Genomic DNA, 23,259 nt, shown 5'->3' on the forward strand with positions numbered 1-23,259 from the left:
CTCATTGATTGACTGATGGCTGTCTGAGAATGGGAAATGGGGGTAGGTGCTTAGCTCATCATGGACCAGTGAACTAAAAGCAAATTGCCCAAGTTGCTGTAGATGAAAAGTAGGTAACTGAAGCCAAACATCAGCTCATCCCTAAAGGCTAAACAAGAAACCACACCCCCACCTGAAGAATCACAGTAAAAAATACAAGAAAGACAACACGCAATACACAATATAGAATGTACCGACACAAGCGCACTGCTCTTTGAAACTTAAAGAAAAATTTATTGAAGATCTGAAAAACAATTCCTAAAAGATTGACTTTTCCAGAAAACTGCAGCTACACAAGGCATTGCGTCTACTATGGCAAACGTGCATTGACACAAACACAAACACAATGAAACAAGCCACTGTTCTACAATCCGAGCCAGGGGAAGATGCCTAAGGAACACCATGGATAACCTGCAAAGGGTGGGCTCGTTAAGCACCGTTTAAAAAAAAGGGGGAGCACAAGTGGGCGCAAGTGTTCAGGTATATACACTGAATCGAACCTTTGGCACTAGCAGAGCATTTGTCACAGAGCATTAACACATAATATCAAAGTGCGTAGTGTCAAAGGAATAGGACCACCAGCATTCACAAGCAGCTTTGTCAACCAGGCAATGAAACACTAGGGTGTATCTCTGCGTCGTCCATCACTGAATACACTGGTAGCAACTTTGAAATTTAAAAAAAAAAAAAAAAAGAGAAAAAGGGAGCTGTAACCCCTTTTATTTTCTGAGTTTAAACTCAAACAGAAAACAAACATCAATATTGTTATACATCAACGTTTTCAAAGTACAACAAGTGTACAAGAGGACTAAGAACAGAAGTGTGTTACAGAGATCCAAACAACGTGAGTGTCTGGCCCTCACACTGCTTTCCGGTGGTACTCAGGAGGCGCCACTTCGTAATCGCTGGCACTAAACAGAGTTGCGGAATTCTTCGCCAAGTACCTAAAGAAAAAGCTCACATTACAAAGATGGAAACAGCATCTGGATCCAAATCTCTTCACTTACTACAGAGCCATATAAAACACTTTCTTAAAACACAGTAAAATAATTACCTCACAGTAAAACCATGTAATTACAACTCCGATAAAAGGGATATATAACAGACAACTCAGCATAAAGGAAGTCTAAATAATTACCAAAGAACACTCAGAATATCAGCTTCAGAGTCTGGATTTTTTTTTTCCTTTTGTCACACCCAGCGTTGCTCAGGGGTTACTCCTGGCAGTGCTTGGGGGACCATATGAGATGCCAGGAATTGAACCCAGATCGGCCTCGTGCAAGGCAAACGTCCTACCCGCTGTGCTATCACTCCAGCCCCTAGATTCTGGATTCTTTAAGAAACTTGAGGTGTCATCGCAAGATGACATCTGTACTTTTTTCAACTTTTTGAAATTTATTTTTAATATACATTCAGAAGTTAACTAGTAAATTACATTTTAAGTTTGAAATGTACATTATGAAAAAGCAACAAGCCAAAATGTCAAATTCCTGAGCACTGTCGTGTGTGGCTCCAAAACAGTGTCCTTTGTCTTCTTCCTCTGATTTATTCATTTTGCCTATCACCCTAAAATCCTGTCACAATGCTGAATGTTTTGGGGAAACTAAGGCCTTCAGATTGGGAACCATATGGGGTGATGAGGATCAAACCCAGGTCAGCCACATGCAAGGAAAGAACTCTACCTACTGCACTATCTCTTCAGCCACTCTTGAATGGTTTGTTTTTTGTTTTTGTTTTGTTTTTCACACCTGGAGATGCACAGGGGTTACTCTTGGCTCTGCTCTCAGCAATTATTCCTGGCAGTGCTCGGGGGACCATATGGGCTACTGGGAATCAAACTTGGGTTGGCCACATGCAAGGCAAATGCACTACCCACTGCACTACTGCTCCAGCCCCTTGAATGTATTTTTAATGGTCCTTCACACTATTGTGGTGGTGGTTCCCCCCCCCACACCCAGTGTTCTTAGGCTTATTCCTGGCTCTGTGCCCATCACTCCTAGCAGATTCGGGACTATATTGGATGCTAGGGATCAAATCCGGGTTGCCACTTGCCCTGCCCGCTGTACTATTGCTCCAACCCCCTTCATACTATTGTTCAAACTGAATTTCCAAAGTCCAGTTTTCCACTTAAAGACCTTTCTCATAACAACAATCACGAAATTATCCTACATTTCTCCTTCATTTCTTGGTTTCTCAATATAAGGTCTCTATATTCATCATTTACAAGTGCATGACGGGTTGAAGAGATAGTAGAGCAGTGAGGGGCTTGCCCAGCATGTGTAATATTTCTACATATTTGTTTTTAGCCTATCTACTCCCATACTAGTATTGTACACCATTTTACCTGTTTCGTATCTTAAGATATCTAGCTTCAGGGGCTGGAGTGATAGCACAGTGGGTAGGGCGTTTGCCTTGCATGCGGCCAACCTGGGTTCGATTCCCAGCATCCCATATTGTCCCCTGAGCACCACCAGGGGTGATTCCTGAGTGCATGAGCCAGGAGTAACCCCTGTGCATTGCCGGGTGAGACCCAAAAAGCAAAAAAAAAAAAAAAAAAAAAAAAAAAGATATCTAGCTTCAATCAACAGAGTAATTTTCAGTATAATAGGGTTTTTTTGCTTTTTGGCTCACACCCATTGATGCTCAGGGGTTACCCCTGGCTCCACACTCAGGAATTACTACTGGCAGTGCTAGGGGGAACCATATGGAATACCAGGGATCGAACCTGGGTCGGCCGCATGCAAGGCAAATGCCCTACCCGCTGTACTATCAATCCAGCCCCTCCCCCGTTTTTTCGTTGCATCACACCTGGCAATGCTCAGGGGTTACTTTTTCACTCCTGGTGGTGCTTGGGGGACCCAAGGATGGGATGCAGATGATCGAACCTGGACTGGAGGCATGCAAGGCAAACGTCCTACCCGCTTTACTATCACTCCGGCAAAGCAAGATAATTTTTACTGAACGAAACTTACTTAGAAGTGAGGAGAGAGGAAGAGACAAAGAACATGTTCAAAGAGAAGGCAGGCTTCTCCAGAGTGGAAAAAGCCAGTAGACACACAGAGGGAAGAACAACATACATGTTGAAGGGAGAACACGGGCGTACAGAGCAAGCCTCAAGCATGTTCTTAAGACTTACTTTAGAAAATCATGAAGGTAATTCAGTAATAAAGCAAGGCTCTTCTCATCCAGAGGCGTATAGGCCAACATAGCTCCAATTCTTACTGTTTAAACAGAAGACGTCAGTCAAAGTTAAATCTAAGGTAAGTACAATCCTATTTTACTTACATAGTAAATGCCAAGGGTCACGGACTGCTCTCAGATTTCAGATAAAAGTTCTATTTCAAGACAGGTATCTAACTCAATAACAGAACACATGGCTCTCATGTACAAAATAGTTGGGTTAATTCAGAACACTTAAGAAATACAATCAAGTTTAAATGAATGGGCCATGTTTTAAAATCTTCTTTTATGTCACCCCTGCTAGCAAACAGAAAAATTAAAATTGTCCAAGGTACACAAAGGTTGTTTTCTGTATGCCCTCTTACCGAACAATCTCAACAGGTGCGGTGCCCCATACACCTGGGACATGGGGGCATCAGGGTGGTCTGCCAGGATCTCAGCATACTGTGGTCTCTCAAACTTGTACAGGAGCTGAGTGCCCAGCATCACATTGAAGTACTCTTTGATCCCTGCCACAACTTCGTTGACAGCATACTCTCTGAAAAATAGGAATGTGTATTTTCAAAGCAGGGCACTGAGAACAGAACAGAGATCACGGCACTTGCCTTGCATGTGGTGACCCCTTTTCAATCCCTCAGCTCACTCCCCAGTGCCAATTGCAGACTCCTGAGCAAAGAGCCAAGAGCAATCCCTTAGAACATTTGAATATGGCCCAATACATCCCCCAAAAGTGAGATGGAAATCAGACATAAGGGTAAGAGAATAAGTTGAAAGTTAAGCCAACGACAACAAGCATTGGGGTATGTGAGGAGAATCTGTGGTGGCAGGCATTCAAACCTCTACAGCCGCCTCCAAGGCAAGTAAGTGCCTCACCTACCTCATCTCTCCAGGTCCCGAATAGGTCTTTTTTTAAGATATTAAATTAAATGGGCTCAACATAACAATTCTAAAACTTAACCAAGAAGTAAGCAAACTTTAGCCCTCTGACAAGTATCACTTTTACCTTTTTAAGGCTGTTACATTAAATGGCTATATAAATACTTAAATATAACAGCCTCAATTTTACCTGAAACACTATTTGGCTCTGTAAGTTTAAGTTGACAACTAATGCCCCCCATGTCAAAACTCTATTTCGCTATTTTCTTTTCTTTTGCTTTTCAGGTCACACCCACCCAGTGATGCACAGAAGTTACTCCTGGCTGTGCTGGGGGACCATATGGGATGCTGGGAATCGAACCCAGGTTGGCCGCGTGCAAGGCAAATGCCCTACCCGCTTTGCTATCACTCCAGCCCTATTTTGCTACTTTTTGGTAGTAACGTTTAGAGTAAGAAGTTTCAGCTAATTTCAAAATAACATCTAAAAGAAAAAATCTTGGGCTGGAGTGATAGCACAGCGGGTAGGGCGTTTGCCTTGCACGCGGCCGACCCGGGTTCGATTCCCAGCATCCCATATGGTCCCCTGAGCACCGCCAGGGGTAATTCCTGAGTGCAGAGCCAGGAGTGACCCTTGTGCATCGCCAGGTGTGACCCAAAAAGCAAAAAAAAAAAAAAAAAAATAAAATAAAAGAAAAAATCTTTAGGTACACTTAAAAAGATACCTACACACATATATAAAATATATACTTACTTATTATCTGTGTTTCCACGAGATTTCTTATAATTTGCATAATCCTCTAGAATGGAATCCACATTCTTTTTGGCAGGGAGATAGAAAAGCTATGAAAACAAAAATATATTTGAATAGCAGTATGCTCCTGGGGCTGGGCAGATAGCTCAAAGGGTTAACAATGACTGCCACACTGCACAACATGTACCACAATAAGTGATGTATGAATTATCACATCCCTCCGCCCCGTTAGAGAGCCCAGCAAGCTACAGAGCATATCTTGCCCGCACAGCAGAGCCTGGAAAGCTACCCATGGCATATTCAATATGCCAAAAACAGTAACAAGAAGTCTCACAATGAAGATGTTACTGGTGCCCGCTCGAGCAAATCGATGAGCAACGGGATGGCAGTGATACAGTGATAATCGCATCACCATCCATTATCATGGATATTGTGTGGTAGAACCTATCTGAAAGCTCTACCAATTCTCTTTTTATCCTCACATTAGTCCTATGAGGTAGGGACTAGTATCAATTCAATTTTTTTTTTTTTTTTTTTTTTTTTTTTTTGCTTTTTGGGTCACACCCAGCAATGCTCAGGGGTTACTCCTGGCTTTGCACTCAGGAATTACTACTCCTGGCAGTGCTTGGGGGACCATATGGGATGCCGGGGATCGAACCCAGGTTGGCCGCATGCAAGGCAAACGCCCTACCCGCTGTGCTATCGCTCCGGCCCCTCAATTCAATTTCTGAGACACATCAGAAGTGTAAGTGCTCGTGTCTAAGAGTACTCTACACCTGTAACCCTCAAACAGTGCCAACGCTTCCTGAACCACTTGTACATCACTCAGCCTCTCAAGCCATTTGTTCTGATGATCAAATTGTTCGACCTATGAATTCAAATACTCTTCAGTTGTCCCTCACTTCATATTATACACCCCTTATCCTTTGATACTATTTTTCACGCTAGCAAGAGAATCAAGTAGATTAACATTTGTGCAGCTTTCAAGTTACCTGCTTCTGTCGAGTTATTAAGTCCCAGTCATCAACCAGCCATGGTTTCAGTTCTTCAGGAATTTTTACTTTAACTTCAACTCTGTTCATGAAAGTCTCCTCCTGAACAGAAAAAAAAAAGGTTATTAAATAGCGACTCCTTTTTGCTAAATAGCAACTCTATATAAAAAAGAGAACTTGGGGCTGGAGCCCTAAGTTAGCCTAAGTTAGCCCTAAGTTAGCCCTTAGCCCTAAGCCCTAAGCCCACAGCGTGTAGGGCGTTTGCCTTGCACACAGCCGACCCGGGTTCGATTCTCAGCATCCCATATGGTCCCCTGAGCACTGCCAGGGATAATTCCTGAGTGCAGAGCCAGGTGTGACCCAAAAAGAAAAAGGGAAAAAACCAAAAGTGAGTTCTCTATTGAAATACCGAATGTATTCAAAGTATAGGGGCCGGAGTGATAGCACAGCGGGTAGGGGGTTTGCCTTGCATGCGGCTGACCCGGGTTCAATCCCCGGCATCCCATATGGTCCCCCAAGCACTGCCAGGAGTAATTTCTGAGTGCAAAGCCAGGAGTAACCCCTGAGCATTGCTGGGTGTGACCCAAAAAGCAAAAAAAAAAAAAAAAAAGTATAGAGAGAATAAAGTGAAGATCATTAGCTACTTAGGTGGGAGGTGGGTGGGAGGGGGTGTATATTGGGGTTCTTGGTGGTGGAACATGTGCACTGGTGAAGGGATGGGGGTTTAATCATTATATGACTGAGACTTAAACCTGAAAGCTTTGTATTTTTTTCACAGTGATTCCATAGAATAAAAATGTAAAAAAAAAAAAAAAAAAGTAATTGAATTGACTTATGAATCCTTGATTATGCCCAGAGATGCCTAAAATATCAGAATATTCCTTTTTCTTTTATTTTTCCTACAGAATATTTCTATTTTTACACACACCACCAATTCTGCTTCACAAATTTCCACTGTCACTTCATTTGGACATATACACAAATAGTAACAATATTGTTACTTAAGAATCTAATATACCCACACACATATGCTGAACTTAAGACTTCTGGTGATGTGTTTATGGGTTATTTAAATTAGTACAAGAAATACTAAACTACCTAACATTTAGTAAGCTGAAACAGGAGAAGGGGTGGGAAGAATCTAATAGAGGCAAACCTAGAACTACAAGTAAAGGATGCATACAAAATATATGCTTTCCCCCAAAAGTAGGGGCCCTGGGTTCCATCCTCAGCACACAGGGACAGGGAGAAGAAAACAAAACAAGACTCACATTTTCAACTGTGGGATCTACTCGAGCTCTTTTCTTCCGAGGAGGCTGAGGTGTCTCACTGGTACTGCCTCCATCTCCATTCCCAGGAGCTATCAAAATTGGGGATGCGAAGGGGAGGTATTTCACTTATTAAAAAAGGAAGTCCTTTTAAGGAAAGTATCTCATAATATGTAACTCCCTTTTATTTCAATCTATGGTAACAAATCATACTGCTACCAAAACAGACCTTTCATGAACAGCTCTACCAAACATTTAGCATAAAGCACACTTGGTATCACTACCATCATACCACTCATCTAAACATTACCTTCTCAGGGTCAGTAAAAAAGACTACAGACCATACAAACACTAGATCTCTGAAATTTACTCTAATACTATGACTCTTATGAGACCATCAATAAGCATTACTCTAAAATTTTGTAATTTCATATTTTATTAGGGAATCTTATATGTCCTAAAAGTTAAGAACTAAATAACATTAATGTTTACCTTTCTGTTTGTTCTTTTTTGTTTTCCTGTAAAGAGGGGAAGAAAAAGCAAATAAACATAATTAACTCAGGAACCAATTATATTGAGAGACCTCCCACTGTTCAAAGAGAAAAAACCTGAGTTTTAAAGCTTCACTTCAGATCCTTATTCAGCTATTGTTTTTAATTGAAACATATTGCAATACTTTACATTTATTATTCTGGTCCTGAAGTTTTGAATTTTAAAAAATTTTTTAATCAGTTATTACTCCTACACTGGCTTTCAAGCACATAATTTTTGACATAAACATACCACGTGAAGCAAGTGGAAACAAATATAAACAAATGGGACTACATTAAACTAAGAAGCTTCTGCACCTCGAAAGAAACAGTGACTAAAATACAGAAAGAGCCCATGGAATGGGAAAAAATATTTACCCACTAGCCATCAGGATACCCAGGATATACAAGATAGGTAGACCGTTTTAAGAAAAAACCTCTAACCCCTTCAAAAAATGGGGAGAAGAAATGAACAGAAACTTCCTCAAAAAAGAAATTCAAGGGGCTGGAGCGACAGCACAGCAGGCAGGGCATTTGCCTTGCACATGCCGACCTGGGTTCGAGTCTCAGCATCCCATATGGTCCCCTGAGTACCACCAGGAGTAATTCCTGAGTGCAAATCCCGGAGGAACTCGTGTGCACTGCAGGGTGTGGCCCAAAAGCAAAAAAAAAAAAAAAAAAGAAAACCCCACAAAAACCAAAAACCAAAAAACCAAAAAGCTCTACATTGCTAATCAAAATAACAATGAGGTATCACCTTACACCCAGAAACTGGCACACATCAATAATAACAACCAGTACTGGCAGGGATGTGGAGACAAAGGGATTCTCATTCATTGTTGATGGGAATGCCAACTGGTCCAGCCTTTTTGGAAAACATATGGTCATTCCTCCAAAAAATAGAAATTGAGCTTCCATATGACCCAGCAATACCACTCCTGGAAATATATCCCAGAGATGCAAAAAAATACAATAGACATGACATCTGCACTTGTATGTTTATCACAGCACTGTTCACAATAGCCAGAATCTGGAAAAAACCCAAGTGCCCGAGAACAGATGACTGGTTAAAGAAACTTTGGTACAAGTAAAATGTGGTTGGAGGTCATGTGGGGGAAGGGTGAGGCGGGCGGAATACAGACTAGAGACTGAACACAATGGCCACTCAACACCTTTATTGCAAACCACAACACCTAATCAGAGAGAGAGAACAAAAGGGAATTCCCTGCCATAGTGGCAGGGTGGGGTGGGGGGAGACGGGACTGGGGATGGGGGGAGGGATGTTGGGTTTACTGGTGGTGGAGAATGGGCACTGGTGAAGGGATGGGTTATTGAACTTTGTATGGGGGAAGCATGAGCACAAAGATGTATGGATCTGTAACTGTACCCTCACGATGACTCTCTAATTAAAAATAAACTAATAAAAAAAAAATTTCAAAATTTCAAAAAAAAAAAAGAAACTGGTACATCTACACAATGGAATACTATGCAGCTACTAGAAAAAATGAACTCATGAAATTCACATAAGTGGATAGACATGGAGATTATCATGCTAAGTGAAATTAGTCAGAGAGGGACAGACGTAGAATGACTGCACCCAATTGTGGAATATAAAGTAGCATAATGAGACTAACACTTAAGGACAGTAGAGATAAGGGCCAGGAGGGTCATGCATGGATTGGAAACCAGCCGCACGTGTTGTGGGAAAAGGCAGTTGGGATGGAGAAGGAACCACTAAGTAAATAATGTCTGGAGGGATCGCCCAGGATGGGAGATGTGTGCTGAAAGTAGACCAAGGACTGAACATGAAGGCCTGAGTATCTGTATTGTAAACCATAATGCCCAAAATTAGAGAGAGAGAGAGAGAGAGAGAGAGAAAGAAGGAAGGTACTTGCCAGAGGCAGCGAGTGGAGTGGAGTGGAGTGGGGTGGGGTGGGGTGGGACACTGGAAACAATGGTGGTGGAAAATGAACACTGGTGGAAGGATGGGTGCTCAAGTATTGTGTGACTGAAAGATAATCAGGCAAGTTTGTAACTATCTCACGATGATCCAATAAGACTTATTAAAAAAAAAAAACACGTGTACATAAACGGCACCAAAATATCACCAATCTTAAATCTTAATGTGTTAACAATCAAGAACTGTTTGAATTTTAGCTATAAAACAAAGAGAGGTCTTACACTTCGACGTTTTTCTGTTGGAGCCCAGATGTCTTCTTCCCTGGGGCAGCCCCTCTCATCTTCCCCTCTGCATACTGCTCCCTTCAGAAATAATTCTGATCATTATGGCACCAGCTTTTCCAAATTTCATGTTGAAACTCATACTCAAATTCAATTCAGATTATGAAGTTTATAAATTATAACATAATTCTAACAAGATAGACAAAGATGATACAAAAACCAACAATCAAGAATGAAAACGTGGCCTAAGACTTGGCTCTTCTGTATCAACCAAAATCAAATGTAACAAAAGGTGATTATTTTCACTTAATTGAAAATTCCATTTGCTTTGGAACCCACTCTCCCAGTATTTTATTTGATCTCATCTTGCAAGACAACAGCTTAGAAATCAAGAAAATCATGCTATAAGCCAAGAGCCTTAAAAGATCCCTGGAAGTGCCACCAGAGACAAAAGACTGTATCTATCAGGAATGTCGTCTTCTTGATTTTTATTCTTCCAACATCAAGTACATCTTCCGTGAAGCCCAAGAAATGGGAACAGCTGAGTTCTCAACTCCAGGAATTTCTAACATCCCATTATGATTTCTACTTCCCTCTAAGCGAGTAAGTACTGACAGGCGAGATCCAACGTTTATGTAGGAAAGGTTTAACTGATGACCTAACACCACAGTCAGGTCACTGCAACACACAGCTTCCAATTCCCTTTTTAGGCAGGCAGCCAACACTTCTAGCTTTTATTCCATTTCCAAACACCAACTTGCTGGCATTTCTCCTCACACTCAGAACAAACTTACTGATTAGCTTTTTGAAGTTCTCGCTGTTTCTGCAGATTGGTGTCTACATATTTGAGCACTCTGCTTTCTGGAACCCATTCATCCCAACTAAAAAAGAGGAAAGTGAAAATTTATTAAAAAAAAAAATCTTTATTACTCTTCAGACTCTGCCCTCCAATTATTTTGTAGAGATCCAAAAGACAAGCCTTTGGATTTCTCTGAAATAATTTCTTGAACTGGCACTACAAATCCAGCCTGATCTAAAGTGAGAATCTATACTGCAAAGGAAGGAAATTTCATGTTTACAAAAGCAGCATTCCAAATCTCAATTGTCAAGAGTCCAAAGGCAGGTTTTTCAAACTATTCTTTAAGACGGCATTAAGGGGCTGGGAGTGTAGCTCAGTGGAAGAGTGCATGCTGCACATGAAGGAGGCCATGTTCAACCCTCAGCACCGGCACCCCATACCCATGAAAAAAGGACAAGGCCTAAGACTACGATATGTAAGAGTCCCTAAGTAATTATCCTCACAAAATAAAGACATCTTCCAAAAAAATGGTTTGAAGAAGCACAGACATCTGTAACGTTACTTGTACAGTAACTGTAACTCAAAGTTAGTTTGTCAGTTCTTATCACCTGTAAATGGGGCTAGGAATACTCGTCAATGACAAAAATACATGTAGAAGGCTTCAGAGTCTGACATGACAAAATACTCAATGTCAGAAAACATTACCTCCAATACCTTCCAGATTTAGTCAGCTGATTATTAAGTATTCTAATGTTCTATCAAACTGCACCATCCTCAAGAATCACACAAAGACAAAAAAAAAATAACCAGGCTTAACCAGGAAGAAGGCTTTCTAACCACTTAGAGGTGGAACTAACACTTTTAAAAATATCAAAAAGTTGTTAAGACATTCTGGCACTTAAAAAAGCTCCTTCAAAACAAGATTTCTGAGGCTTTTTCCAAAGGGGGAAACTAAAACAAAGCATGTTTTAGGGATTGCTTAGCTTTTTTGTGCAAAGTGATGCTTTTCTCCTGCTGAGGGAGCTCCTTTAGTGACACAATTAGCTTTATTCTCAAAGCAGTCTTTTTTTTAGTGACTTCCCACCTCTGACCTCATATATGAGATAGCCAAAAGGATAATAAATTAAAAAAAAAAAAAAAAACCAAACAAAAAAATTTTTTTTTAAAAAAAGCAGCAATCCTCAACATGATTTCCTAGAGAAAACTTTAAAACATGCATTTACCTAGAGGTCAGGAGGGGGTGGTGTACTGAGGGAGCTCCTTCAGGAACAGGAAAAAGGGCTACAATATCCTCACGTGTCTTCAAAGTGTTTTCAGAGCGCCTGGGCCTCACAGCACTTCTGATACAGACAGCACAGTACAAAGTGATCTCAGTAACTAGGTGCAGAATTTAGCTTAAGTTTTATTAAGATTTACAAATGGAATATTTAAAAATGTTTGTGCCAACAAATTCCAGTAAGGTTTTTGGAAATTTAGGTATCTTATTATCCATTGTGCTTTTAAAAAAAGTATAGTATTTACAGAAGTTTAAGGAAATTCCAATTTGAAAACTGGGATTTTGGCTGTTTGATTTTCTAAAAATAAGATCATTTAAACCATTTTAAAAACCAACCGTTTTCAAAATGAGCATCTATTTATGTTTAATTATGTTTCAATTCCATCTACAGGGGAGTGAGCCAGTTATTATTGTGACAAAGTTCCAATTGAGAACCCTGTCAAGTCTTTCCCCTGATATGAAATGCATCTAAATAAGCACTTGATCTATTAATCAAATAATACTAGAATTTCCCCTATAGGTTAAAAGTCGAAAATTCTTGGACTGAACCAAAGTAAGCTAATGTCTTCTGCTCTGAGGAACATCATGCCTAGGATAATTAGCTGACACTAAGCATTCAAAAATTTTTATATACAGACCATAAAATTTCTTAAGTTTCAAAAGCGCAGCTTGTAACTAATTCCCCAGTCACAGTGATCCCTGGCACAACTTTACAAGGCATTGGAAAAACCCACAACACACTTCCTGGGCATTAAAGCACCTCCACTTTCAAACTGGGTGTTTTTAAGGCTCCTCTAAATATCAACAGTCACTTTTCAAAATTATTTATAGTTTATCTATGTATGAACTAAAAAGACACACATCTCAATACAATTCCTCAATAGATCTACAAAGACAGTAATTTTAAAAGCCTGTATTATTTTAAAACTCCTTTTCCAAAAATATAAAATTAGCTGAAAAAGCAAAATCTACACGTCTACTGTTTGTTACTGAATTATGACAAAGAAATAAAACTGTAAAAACGTCTTTATTATAAGTGCCCAGGGGAAGGGGGTTGTCAGAACTATTCCAAGAATCCTGCTTTGTTTCCTGGTGAACAACTTTCCCAAACATTAATATACACAAATATTGTATTTCCTACAGAGAAATTAACATTCTCATTATTTTCCACCTAACTTATTCACAGAGCATTAATTACATTAAATATAAGGCTAATAATGACTAAACTACTGTTCTAACATAAGAAAGTGAAAGCTATGATATACACTAGGAATCACAAAATAAGTTTTCAGACTGTAAAGGTAAGTGGTAAGGTCCTTGCCTTGCCCGAGTCCAACCCAGGTCTGATTCCCAGCATCCAATATGGTTCCCGAGTACCACCAGGAGCAACCCAAGCATTGCTAGGTATGACCCCAAATCCAAAGAGAAACAAAAAAACGAAATAAGCTTTCCTGAGCAATAGAAAATTTAGCACGAATACCCAAATCCTATCTAATATCACAGAGCACTTCTCCAAACTAAAAGGCAGTTTCCGCTATGATTCTCCCAATTTCTCAGTATTTTTAACAACCATCAGTGGGGTCCAAGTTAATACTACCTAAAATAGAAATAGGCCAGACGTGCTCAGTGATAGTATGCATGCCCTACATGTGTGAGGCCCTGGTTTTGACCCCTGGAACTACCACTAAAACCCAAAAACAACCAAAAAAGGTACTTCTACAAAATTTGTATTGTCTCTTCTACAATTATACAACTGTAAAAAGAGTTAGCAGTCTAGTATTTCTTACCTAAAAGTACTTAGTAAAAATAAATAAGTAAAATTAAGTTGGTCACTTGTATAGCAGACAGTATGAAACACCAAGGTCATGGGGCTAGGAGAAGGTCCTGGTCAACTTCCTTCATGAAACAGCGCATTCATCCAGATGACACAAACTATACAAACTGTTTCCAGGGAGACCAGGGAGATGGCCAGAGTTCAGGTCAGACCAGATAATGGCTTGAAGTTACCAGAAACCTCCCAAAGAATTGAAGGACAAAACACCACTCATATGAATGTTTTAATTCCTTATCAGTTAAGAGCTACAAGCTACAAAACACCAAAAATGAGTCAATGACAAGTATTTGTGGTCCAAAGGAAAGACTTCCATCTGTATCTAATGTATAACCACACGCAGTCTCTAACCCAACAGTTTAACATATCATTCCAAAAAAATCTACTTGTCACAGAAAAAAAAACAGGTACTGTAATTCAATTTCTCTATCTATAAACTATATAGATAGAGACTTATAAACTATAAGTAACAAAGTGAACCAACCACATGAAATACTTTCTGTTCACATTTAACTATGCTTCCATGGTTCAGGAAATAAGTTGGTCATTATTTCCAAATCAGACAATCTTATCCTTTTGTAGGGAGAAAAATACAACTAGCTTGAGTACATCTGCTTTAAATCTCACTAAGATTGTGCTAAGGCAAAAAACATTTCCTAAAATATATCAAAACAAACAAAAAGTAGTTGGCTCATTAATGCCTATTAGATGTTATACTGTGACACAAATGACAGCATGTACTGCAAAGATTTAAAGTGTTTTTGCACCCTAATCCCTTTATATTAAATATGTAATAGTAGTTTCATCATATTAACAATGGTTTGTTTATCCTCGCTTTAGTACTATCACAACTGTACCCATCTATTATGATATAAGCAACCTCTGTTAATTTTATTTTAGGTGTATTTTAAGCAAAACATTGCTTGTAAAAGTCTAATACTCACTTTTTATTCCAACCACTGTAATGTATAAAGTATTTCACTTGTTTGTCCTTTATGGCAACCTTTACACACTGAAACAAAAAAGAAATTTTCACTTAGAAAAATCAGGGGGGGCAAGGGGGAGGAGAAAAAAAAAACAATCTTTCAAAGATATTTTCTACTTTTTGGTGGTCAAAGTTAACAATATAATATGACTAAAACACTATTGAACATTTAAACTAAAATAGTAAGCTGTAAACTGCTTATTGTTCACAATTAGTTGGAGCCAGTCCAACAAGACCAACGGGCTGGAGCCTAGCTCCTTAAACTCTGGGCCTGGACTCCACATGGGGTCACATACATTTTGGAAATATCTTTATGTTTATTATCAAAGTTTGAGTTGTAAAAAAAAAAAATTTGTAGACCTATATACACAGAGTTGAGTAAAAGCTTCCTGGATGAAGTTTAAGATGCCCTGGGCTAGATAAACTGGAACAGCTAATGACAGTCATGTTTGTATTTTCTAAAAGACTAGTCCAAAGCCCTGGTATATTTCAGAAACAAAACCAGCTGAAGAAATGTTTAAACCATATTACACAAGTCTAAGCTTAAGAAAAGCACTACTTTTTATTGCAAAATATCAGCAATCAGGGGCTGGAGTGATAGCACAGCAGGTAGGGTGTTTGCCTTACATGTAGCCAACCCAGTTCAATTCCTAGCATCCCACATAGTCTCCCGAGCACCGCCAGGAGTTATTCCTGAATGCAGAGCCAGGAGTTAACCCCTGTGCATCACAGGGTGTAACCCAAAAAGAAAAAGAAAAAGCAAAAACAAAACAAAACAAAAAAACCCCAGCAACCAGCAGTATAAATGACTACAAAAGCATTGTTAGGTCAAATCAGGGGTTGGAGTGATAGTACAATGGGCAGGGTGCTTGCTTTGCATCTGGCTGACCCAATTCGATTCCTGGTAGCCCATAAGGTCTTCCCGAGACAGCAATGAGTGATCCCTGAGCACAGAGTACATAAGGCCTAAAAATAGCCAAGTGTGGCCCCAAAACAAAAAAAAAAAAGTCAATTTAAAATCATTTTTTTGGGGGAGTGGGCCAAACCGAGCAATGCTCAGGGGTTACTCCGGGTTCTGCACTAGGAATTACTCCCAGCGGTTGCTCATGGTGCCACCACTGAACCTGGGTCAGCTGCAAAAGGGAAGAGCACTACCTTATGTATTATTGCTCCAGCCTATAAAATGGTTTAATAGAAAAACATTCAAAAATATACATATAATCAGCTGACTATAAAACATACTAGCATATGTGCTTGTGGTATCTCTATGATATCACTTTAGCCATTTAAAAAAATTTCTATGTATTAAAAAAACAATGTAAAAGCCAGTTTGAAGTACATGCTTTGCATGCAAGAGTCCTGGACTCCGCCCACAGCACCACATGTCCGCACCCCTACTTCCCAAGCAGCATCAGTTTAACCATAGAGCCAAATCAAAACAAAGAAACAAGCAAACAAAAAACAGTATAAAAAAATGAAAATGATTAATCACAGTCTGGTGCTTTACAATTACATTAAGACTATTTCCAAAGAGACTATTCCCCAAGAATATAGGCAGACACTGTCTTAATAATATGTACTACTTTAGAGTATGTACATTAAAAAATAATACAACTGCTACCCTCAAGTATGTCAGTAAACAGGGCCCCCCTTAACAACTTAAATAATTGTGACATCTTAAGTATCTACTAAAATAGTTACCAGAAACAAAATACTAAAACACCTGTTTACCTTGGTAAGTGTAGAATCAGTTTTCAAAGCCTGAGCACACCATATAGAGGAAAGGGGAACCCCAACAGGGTTTACAATGTACCAGATAAACCGATCAAGTTAAATTCCCACTTGTTTGCAACCTTTAACAACATAGCTTGGTGCTCACTCACACACTACATTTGCATATAAGATTTAAGAAGTTGGAAGTGCTTTCCCAAATCCTTCACCATACACAGCAATCTATCTGTGCCCACAAACAGCTAATCTATCATTCTGCTCAAGTGCTCTGTCCAACTGCAGGGAGGTCAGTAAGGTAAATTACAAGGTAAGAAATGCTTACTCAACCCACTAAACAAAGTCAGAAAGAGAGGAGAAACTCTACACATCTTTGGAAAAGAGAACTCTTAAAAGAAAAACATTTCCTACCTTTGCTTCATAAAGAAGAGGCCCATGAAAACACAGCACTCGCTCACCTGTAAAAATTAAAAAATAAAATCACTGTATTAGTTATAATGTACCTCCATATAAAAGACATTTATCTGAATACCATCACACTCATACTGTGGCATTTCTCATAAAATCAGGTTGGCAAGTATGTATGAACCAACACTTCACATCAATCTCAATAGTACTCACAAACACTTGCATGCAGATGACCCAGTTGGATCCCTGGAACATGCCCGCCCCCCTTCTGCCACAGCACAAAAGAAAACCTGGAGAGGGGGCAGAGAGATAGTAAAATGGGTAGGGTGCTTGTCTTGTACGCAGTCAACGTGGGTTTGATCTCCAAACCCCATCCCCATACAGTCCCCTGAGCACCACCAGCACAGAGCCAGGAGTATACCCGAGCATCCCTGTGTGGCCAAACCCCCATGCCCACCCCAATCCTCAAAAATCAAAGCTGTCGCTGGAAGGTTCTTGTGCTATTGTCTACTCCAAAGAGTCAGTGCCAAAGGGCCTACGCAGAGCTGGAAGTGGAGCCTGGAAACAAAACCATTCAGAAGAAAGAATTCTAAAAAGGCTGAATTAAAAGCAGTGAGAAAGGACTGACTGACTTCCCATCCAGAATAGGAATGGGACAAGTCTCATTATTAATTTGGTTCTAGTGGCACACAGCAGGTTGCAAAGTATGCTCTGCTACCATGCAGCTCAGGAGGCCTGAGCTTGGCTGCTAGCTGGTTAAAATGTCCTCCCTGGTCAGTGTCAGTACTAAAGAAGAGTTATCACTGAATTTTACTCCGCAGCCATTTTAAATTATAGAGACCATTTCCTCCAACAACTGGTTTAGCGGGTGCTGACAAAGTTCAGCATACAGCTTCAACATCAACGTGCTTAGGGGGCTACCAGGGCTACCCCTAAGTGTGCGTGTGGGGGGGAATGCTTTGCCTGGGTCCAAACTTAGCTCTACCACCTGCATTACTCGAAATCTACTCCAGGTTCTTCATGGCACCAGAGAATGCTAACCCACACTGGCTGCCACCGACAAGCACAACTGTAAGGAGGCCCCTTATATAATCACAGGGTAACGAGGGCACCCCACAGTCAAGTTAGCAAAACGTTTTAATGTGTCCTGATATTACAAAAACTGAGTGTGTAAGATAAAGCTGATCCAACAATCACCATAATGTTAAAGGGCTTTGGCTGCAAATTTATTTTATGAGAAGCAAAAACGATCTGAATCCATCTTTGTACAGCAGCCCCAATGCCAGAATATGAGAACCTACTAACCCTAGTGTGCGGGAAACCTACGCTGGCATCTGAAATATACTTCACAAAGCATTTTCCCACCCAAGTTCATGAATCTTTCCTATTTTACCCACTATAGTAATTCCTGCTCGGAAAGGGCTAGTTAATAAAACAGGAAGCCTGCCGGGCAACCTTAGAGTGGGTTTTCAGTGGGAGACCAGTAGCCATTTGCGCAACAGCTTTGGCATCCTTCAACCATCTTACGGGCCACCGCGCCCTGGTTCTGATAAGCCCCGTTCACGCAGAGCGGAGCTCCAGAGGCGGCTGAGAGTGGGAAGCTGCACACAGGGGCCCGGGAACGGGTGCGGAGCCGACCAGGCCGAGTGTGTGCGACGGATCAACGGGATCCGGCACGTCTACACTGGCTGCGTGTGACGCCCTGCGGGACGGAGCGCGCCTGCCTGCCGGGGGCGTTTCCCCAGGTAACGCCGAATGCGCAGACGGCCGCAACACCATCCAGGCGGCCTAACGGTCCACGCCGCGCAGCGGGCTGGCGCCCCGGGTCCTCCGCCCACGGGGGTCTCACCCTGCGTCTTCCACCCGCTCCCGCCCGGTTGCGCAAGCGTACACACGGCGCGCCGCCGCCGTCGCCGCCCCCCGGGGGCCGCGCAGACGCGGGGGCGCGCGGGGGGCCTCGAGGGCGGCTTGGGGGCGCCGCTCGGCCGTCACGTGAGGGGCTGAGGCCCGACGCGCTCGTAGGGCCGCGGCGCCATCTTGCGGCGCCATCTTGCTGCGCGGCCGGGGTCGGGCGGGCGCGGCCCGGCCACTGAGAGGCTGAGGGGCCTCGCGAGCCGCGGCGCCGCCGCGGAACTTCCCCGCGGCCCGGCCTCGCGCGCTCGGCGCCCGACACCAGCGAGAGGCCGCGGGCTCGCGGCGCCGCCGCCCCCTCAGCGCGGCCCGCCGAGGGCGCCGCCGCCCGGTAGCACAAAGCCGCCCGCTCGCCGCCTCCGCGCTCAGCCGACTCACCCTCCTGGAATTTAGGCTTCGGGTCCTGCTTGGGCGCCATTTATAAGTGATTCGCCGCCGCCTCCTTCTCCCGCCGCCCGACTACCGCCCCCTGCTCGCCACTCCACCCAGAGCTGCGTCAGCCGCGCCGTCAGCCCCGCCGGCTCTACATCCCCGGCGCGATTCGCCAGCGCCGCCGACCTCACCGCCCGCGACTGCGCCTGCGCGCCCGCCAACGGCCGCCCGTCGCCCCCGCGCACGCGCACTCGGCCCCCGCCGCGCCCGCCGCCCCCACCGCGCACGCGCGCTCCGGCCCGCAGCCGCCCGCCGCCACCACGCACGCGCTTCTGCGCCAACCGCTGGGGCCCCGAGCCAGGAAGGGGCGAGAACTATCTGGCTGCACGCCCCCCTGTCTGCCCGGCCCGCTCCGGTTGTAGCCGTAGGCCCGTGTGGCTCTTATTGAGATGGCGGGGACTGTCGCCCACCGCGCTTTAAGTTATCGCGTGGCGGGTCCGAGGCGCCTGAGGCGCAGGCCAGAGTCTTCTCCGGCCTCGGAGCGCTTCTTTCTGGCACCTGATTTAGGATGCTCCTAGGGTATCAGGCCTACAGTGCTCCAATTCCACAATCCCAGCCAGAGCGGCTAAGTCCCTCCAACGCTGACCCTCAGACGCTGCTTCTGAGGGAGCCTAGAGCCAGCCATTGCTCTTCATTGGGCTTCAGAAAGGGGCGGAAGTGAAGACAAGGACAGTTTAACGTGCAATGTAATGAGATAGGTTTGATTTTTTCCCCCCTTTTTTTGTGCTCATGCACTCAGGAATTACTCATGGCGGTGCTTGGGGGACCATATGGGATGCTGGGAATCGAACCGGGGTCTGCCGGGTGCGAGGCAAACGCCCTACCCGCAGCAGGGCGTTTCCCTTGCACATGGCTGCGTGTGATGGATCGATAGATAGAAGAAATTGTGCCGGGTCCCATCTGGTACCCCCTATCCCCCCAGGGTCCCACGTAATCCTCTGCTTTCTGGTAGTTCTCTTTTTGTTTGTTTGTTTGTTTGTTTTTCTTTTTCTTTTTGGGTCACACCCAGGTTACTCCTGGCTCATGCACTCAGGAATTAACTCCTGGCGGTGTTTGGGACCAACCATATGGGATGCCGGGAATCGAACCCCGGTCGGCCTCGTGCAAGGCAAACGCCTTGTCCTACCCCCTCTGCTATTGCTCCAGCCCTCTCTGGTAGTTATCTTTCTTAAGAAAAAAATTTTTTAAAGTTTCTGGACTGAAACTGCCATGACTCCAGCAGTAGAAACACATTAGCGGTGATTTCTGAGGACTGCTTCCCTCCAAGCTGGGCAGAGGAGCTTCCCCTGCCTTAGCTCTTCCAGAGCTGTACATTGGTACACCTGAATTCTGAACGCAGCTCTTGACTCTTGACTCGCATTCACGGAGCAATTCTCCCCTAAAATCAAACCCCTAAAAGCTGTTGGACTTTTCAACGGTGCCTCTTCCCAGCCTGACCTCCCAATAGTTGGTCACCTCTTACATCCTGATTCTAAATAAGGTATTAGGAGCTGGTTAAACTTTAAGGGGACACAATTCAACCCACTGATATGCTGATCTTACATCTAGAATGAGGCTTGTTTTTGGTTTGGGGATTTGTTTTGTTTCTTTTTTTGGTGTTTGTTTTGGTGTTTGGAGTCATCTGGTGATACTTAGGGCTTACTCCTGACTCTGTGCTCAGGGATAACTCTTAGCAGGGCTCATGGGATCCTATGCAGTGCTTAGGATCAAACCTGTGTCTTGTGTACAAGACAAACACCCTGCCAGCTGTACTGTTGCTCTGGCCCTTCCAATTTGCTTTTCCTGGAACGAGTCTACCTTATCCCAGCTAGGAATCAGGTACATCTCTGTAATAAAGGGATTCAGGAGGTGTCGTATTTTTTGTGAGAATTTTTCCTTTGTGTTTCGTGTTTAAAATCACACTTTGATTATAATGTACAGAGTGTTTGAGAACTGCTGGCAATAACTCAAAATATCTATGATAAAGAATATGCTGCCTTCGACATAAAAGGCTTTGTTGAGTTCTTTTAGAAAATTACATAAAGGAAAATGGGATTGTGTGCTTTGAGATATATTATGAGGCTCCAAGATGGCTGAAGGAAAAATTTTCACTTTGATAGTTTTGATTTTTAAAGGAAACGGGCATGGGGAAATAGCTCAGTGGTTTAGAACTCCAGCTTTTCAGGCATCTGGACATGAGTCTGATCCCCTGAAGCTAGTCGTCAACCCTGGAGGCTTCTGTCTGTGATTCCCAGTACTGGGTGTTTACAAGCAATGTAGTGAACCTGTGTGAGCCCCCGCTGAGCACCACAGCCAGGAATCATATTTGCAAACATCACAACAGAAGGAGCACAGGCCTTGGTGAGCACTGGACCCAGGGTAAGCCCCCAAAGCAGGCTGGTGTATCCCCTAGGCAGAGTGATGCCCCACCCCCAGTCTTGTTAAGCAATGCAGAGAGATTCTCCCCAGACACGCACATTTTTCTCCGTGAAGAATTAGGTTGGGGACATCCTGGGGTGAAAGCAAGAGGTATAGAAGAGATGGCCAGGCTGGGTGTTCCCCTAAGGCCCTCAGCCCAGCATGCACTGTCTGCTCCCTCACCTTCTGCATCTGCGCGCTGTGGAGAAAGGAGCACATAAAGCCAGGTCTAGGCCAGCCTGAGACACAAAGACACTTGAAACCTTCCTGAAGACATTTTTTTTTTGTAAAGGAAAAGTACCAGTCTGGCTGTCACCATGGAGACAGCCAGGACAAGGACAGTGGCAACTCTGGTCCTCTCTTCCCTCCCTGTTCTCGTGCTACATTCCTCATTGGTCTGCGGGGGGAAGGAGGAGGGCTGGGCGTGGGGAAGTGGGGGGATCTGCAGTCCTCAAGTCTTCTGCTCCTCACTAGGCCTATCTGGCCCTGCATGGCCTGACTCTCTAACCACCTGGAGTGGGTACATGCTTGTCACACTGAGTCACAAAAAAAGCACCTCTCCCAGCCTGCAGGATTCAAGGCCCCTCACCCACCCCCACCCCCGCCACAACATACATGTCAGTTTGGGCCCTGTCCCCTGCTCCTGGCTTCTTTCTACCCCGAAGACCCTTCCAGTGCAGCTTCTCCATAAAGACCAGGGTTGTCATACAAAGGGGTGCTGCCTTTGTATGCCATGCAATGCCCACCCTGTGATCAGATTATGCATTCAGCTCCTAATGCCAGCTGCCTGCCACAAAGTTGTGAGGTGGTGCCAGCCCAAGAGGAGTGGCAAGGAGTGTGTGCTGAACACATATGGACCCTGACTCCCCCAGTCTCCGCTCACGGAAGGATGGGTCCCTACCTCCCATCTGGTAAGGGCTCACACCTGTGAGCTCACACCCTTTGCTGCAGGGACCCTCACACCAGGCACCTGACAGAGCCACAGCGCTCTTAGGAGTCTTGGTATCTTGAAAATATTACTCATATTGTTTTCTGGTATTGTTTCTGAGTATGCAGTGGTACTCAGGGGCTACTCCTGGCTTAGGGCTTGGGGGACCATTCAGTGCTCCAGATGGAAGCATGTACTAATTACCTCTCCTTTTTCTTTTAGTTTGTTTTTATTTTGGGACCACACCTGGCAAAGCTCAGGGGTTACTCCTGTCTCTGCACTCAGGAATCACTCCTGGTGGGCTCAGGGGGCTATATGGGATGGCGGGGATGGAACCTGGATCAGCGACTTGCAAGGCAAGAATTCTCCCTGCTGCACGATCACCCTAACTCCTAAATTTGTATTTTAAATTTCTGCCTTCGTAGCCTGTGAAATACTTCTTTATTTTCACTTGTCTGAAGGCATTAAAAAGTTGAAGAATTGGGGCCAGAGCGATAGCACAGTGGGTAGGGCGTTTGCCTTGCACTCGGCTGACCTGGCTTCGATTCCCGGCATCCCATATGGTCCTCCAAGTACTGCCAGTAGTAATTTCTGAGTGCAGAGCCAGGAGTAACCTCTGAGCATCACTGGGTATGACCCAAAAAGCAAAAGATAAATAAAAATAAAGAGTTGAAGACTGGGACCGGAGAGAAAGTACAGGAGGTAAGGTGCTTGCTTTACAAGCTGCTAACCCCAGTTTGAGTCCCT

General features: G+C 43.5%; 1 protein-coding gene across 3 annotated transcripts; it reads right to left on the reverse strand.

Annotated features, from left to right (window-relative positions):
* Nucleotides 1-247: 247 nt before the first annotated feature.
* Nucleotides 248-19,340, reverse strand: MORF4L1 (mortality factor 4 like 1). Of its 3 annotated transcripts, XM_004617618.2 has the most exons (13): nucleotides 19,134-19,340; nucleotides 16,848-16,894; nucleotides 14,668-14,735; nucleotides 11,840-11,956; nucleotides 10,612-10,698; nucleotides 9,818-9,898; nucleotides 7,599-7,624; nucleotides 7,110-7,198; nucleotides 5,839-5,940; nucleotides 4,847-4,935; nucleotides 3,585-3,757; nucleotides 3,176-3,260; nucleotides 248-983 (listed from the first exon to the last, which is right to left on the reverse strand). In XM_004617618.2, exons 1-13 carry the CDS (start codon nucleotides 19,171-19,173, stop codon nucleotides 899-901), a joined length of 1,089 nt encoding a protein of 362 aa, XP_004617675.1. In that variant the 5' UTR covers nucleotides 19,174-19,340; the 3' UTR covers nucleotides 248-898. The 3 variants fall into 3 exon arrangements, with proteins under 3 accessions (XP_004617675.1, XP_004617676.1, XP_054998527.1); XM_004617619.2 differs by lacking the exon at nucleotides 11,840-11,956 and having other exon boundaries at nucleotides 19,134-19,339; XM_055142552.1 differs by lacking the exons at nucleotides 10,612-10,698; nucleotides 11,840-11,956 and having other exon boundaries at nucleotides 19,134-19,337.
* Between the last annotated feature and the right edge of the window lie 3,919 nt (nucleotides 19,341-23,259).

This window comes from Sorex araneus, chromosome 6 (assembly GCF_027595985.1).
Source record: "Sorex araneus isolate mSorAra2 chromosome 6, mSorAra2.pri, whole genome shotgun sequence".
Taxonomy (NCBI): Eukaryota; Metazoa; Chordata; class Mammalia; order Eulipotyphla; family Soricidae; genus Sorex; species Sorex araneus.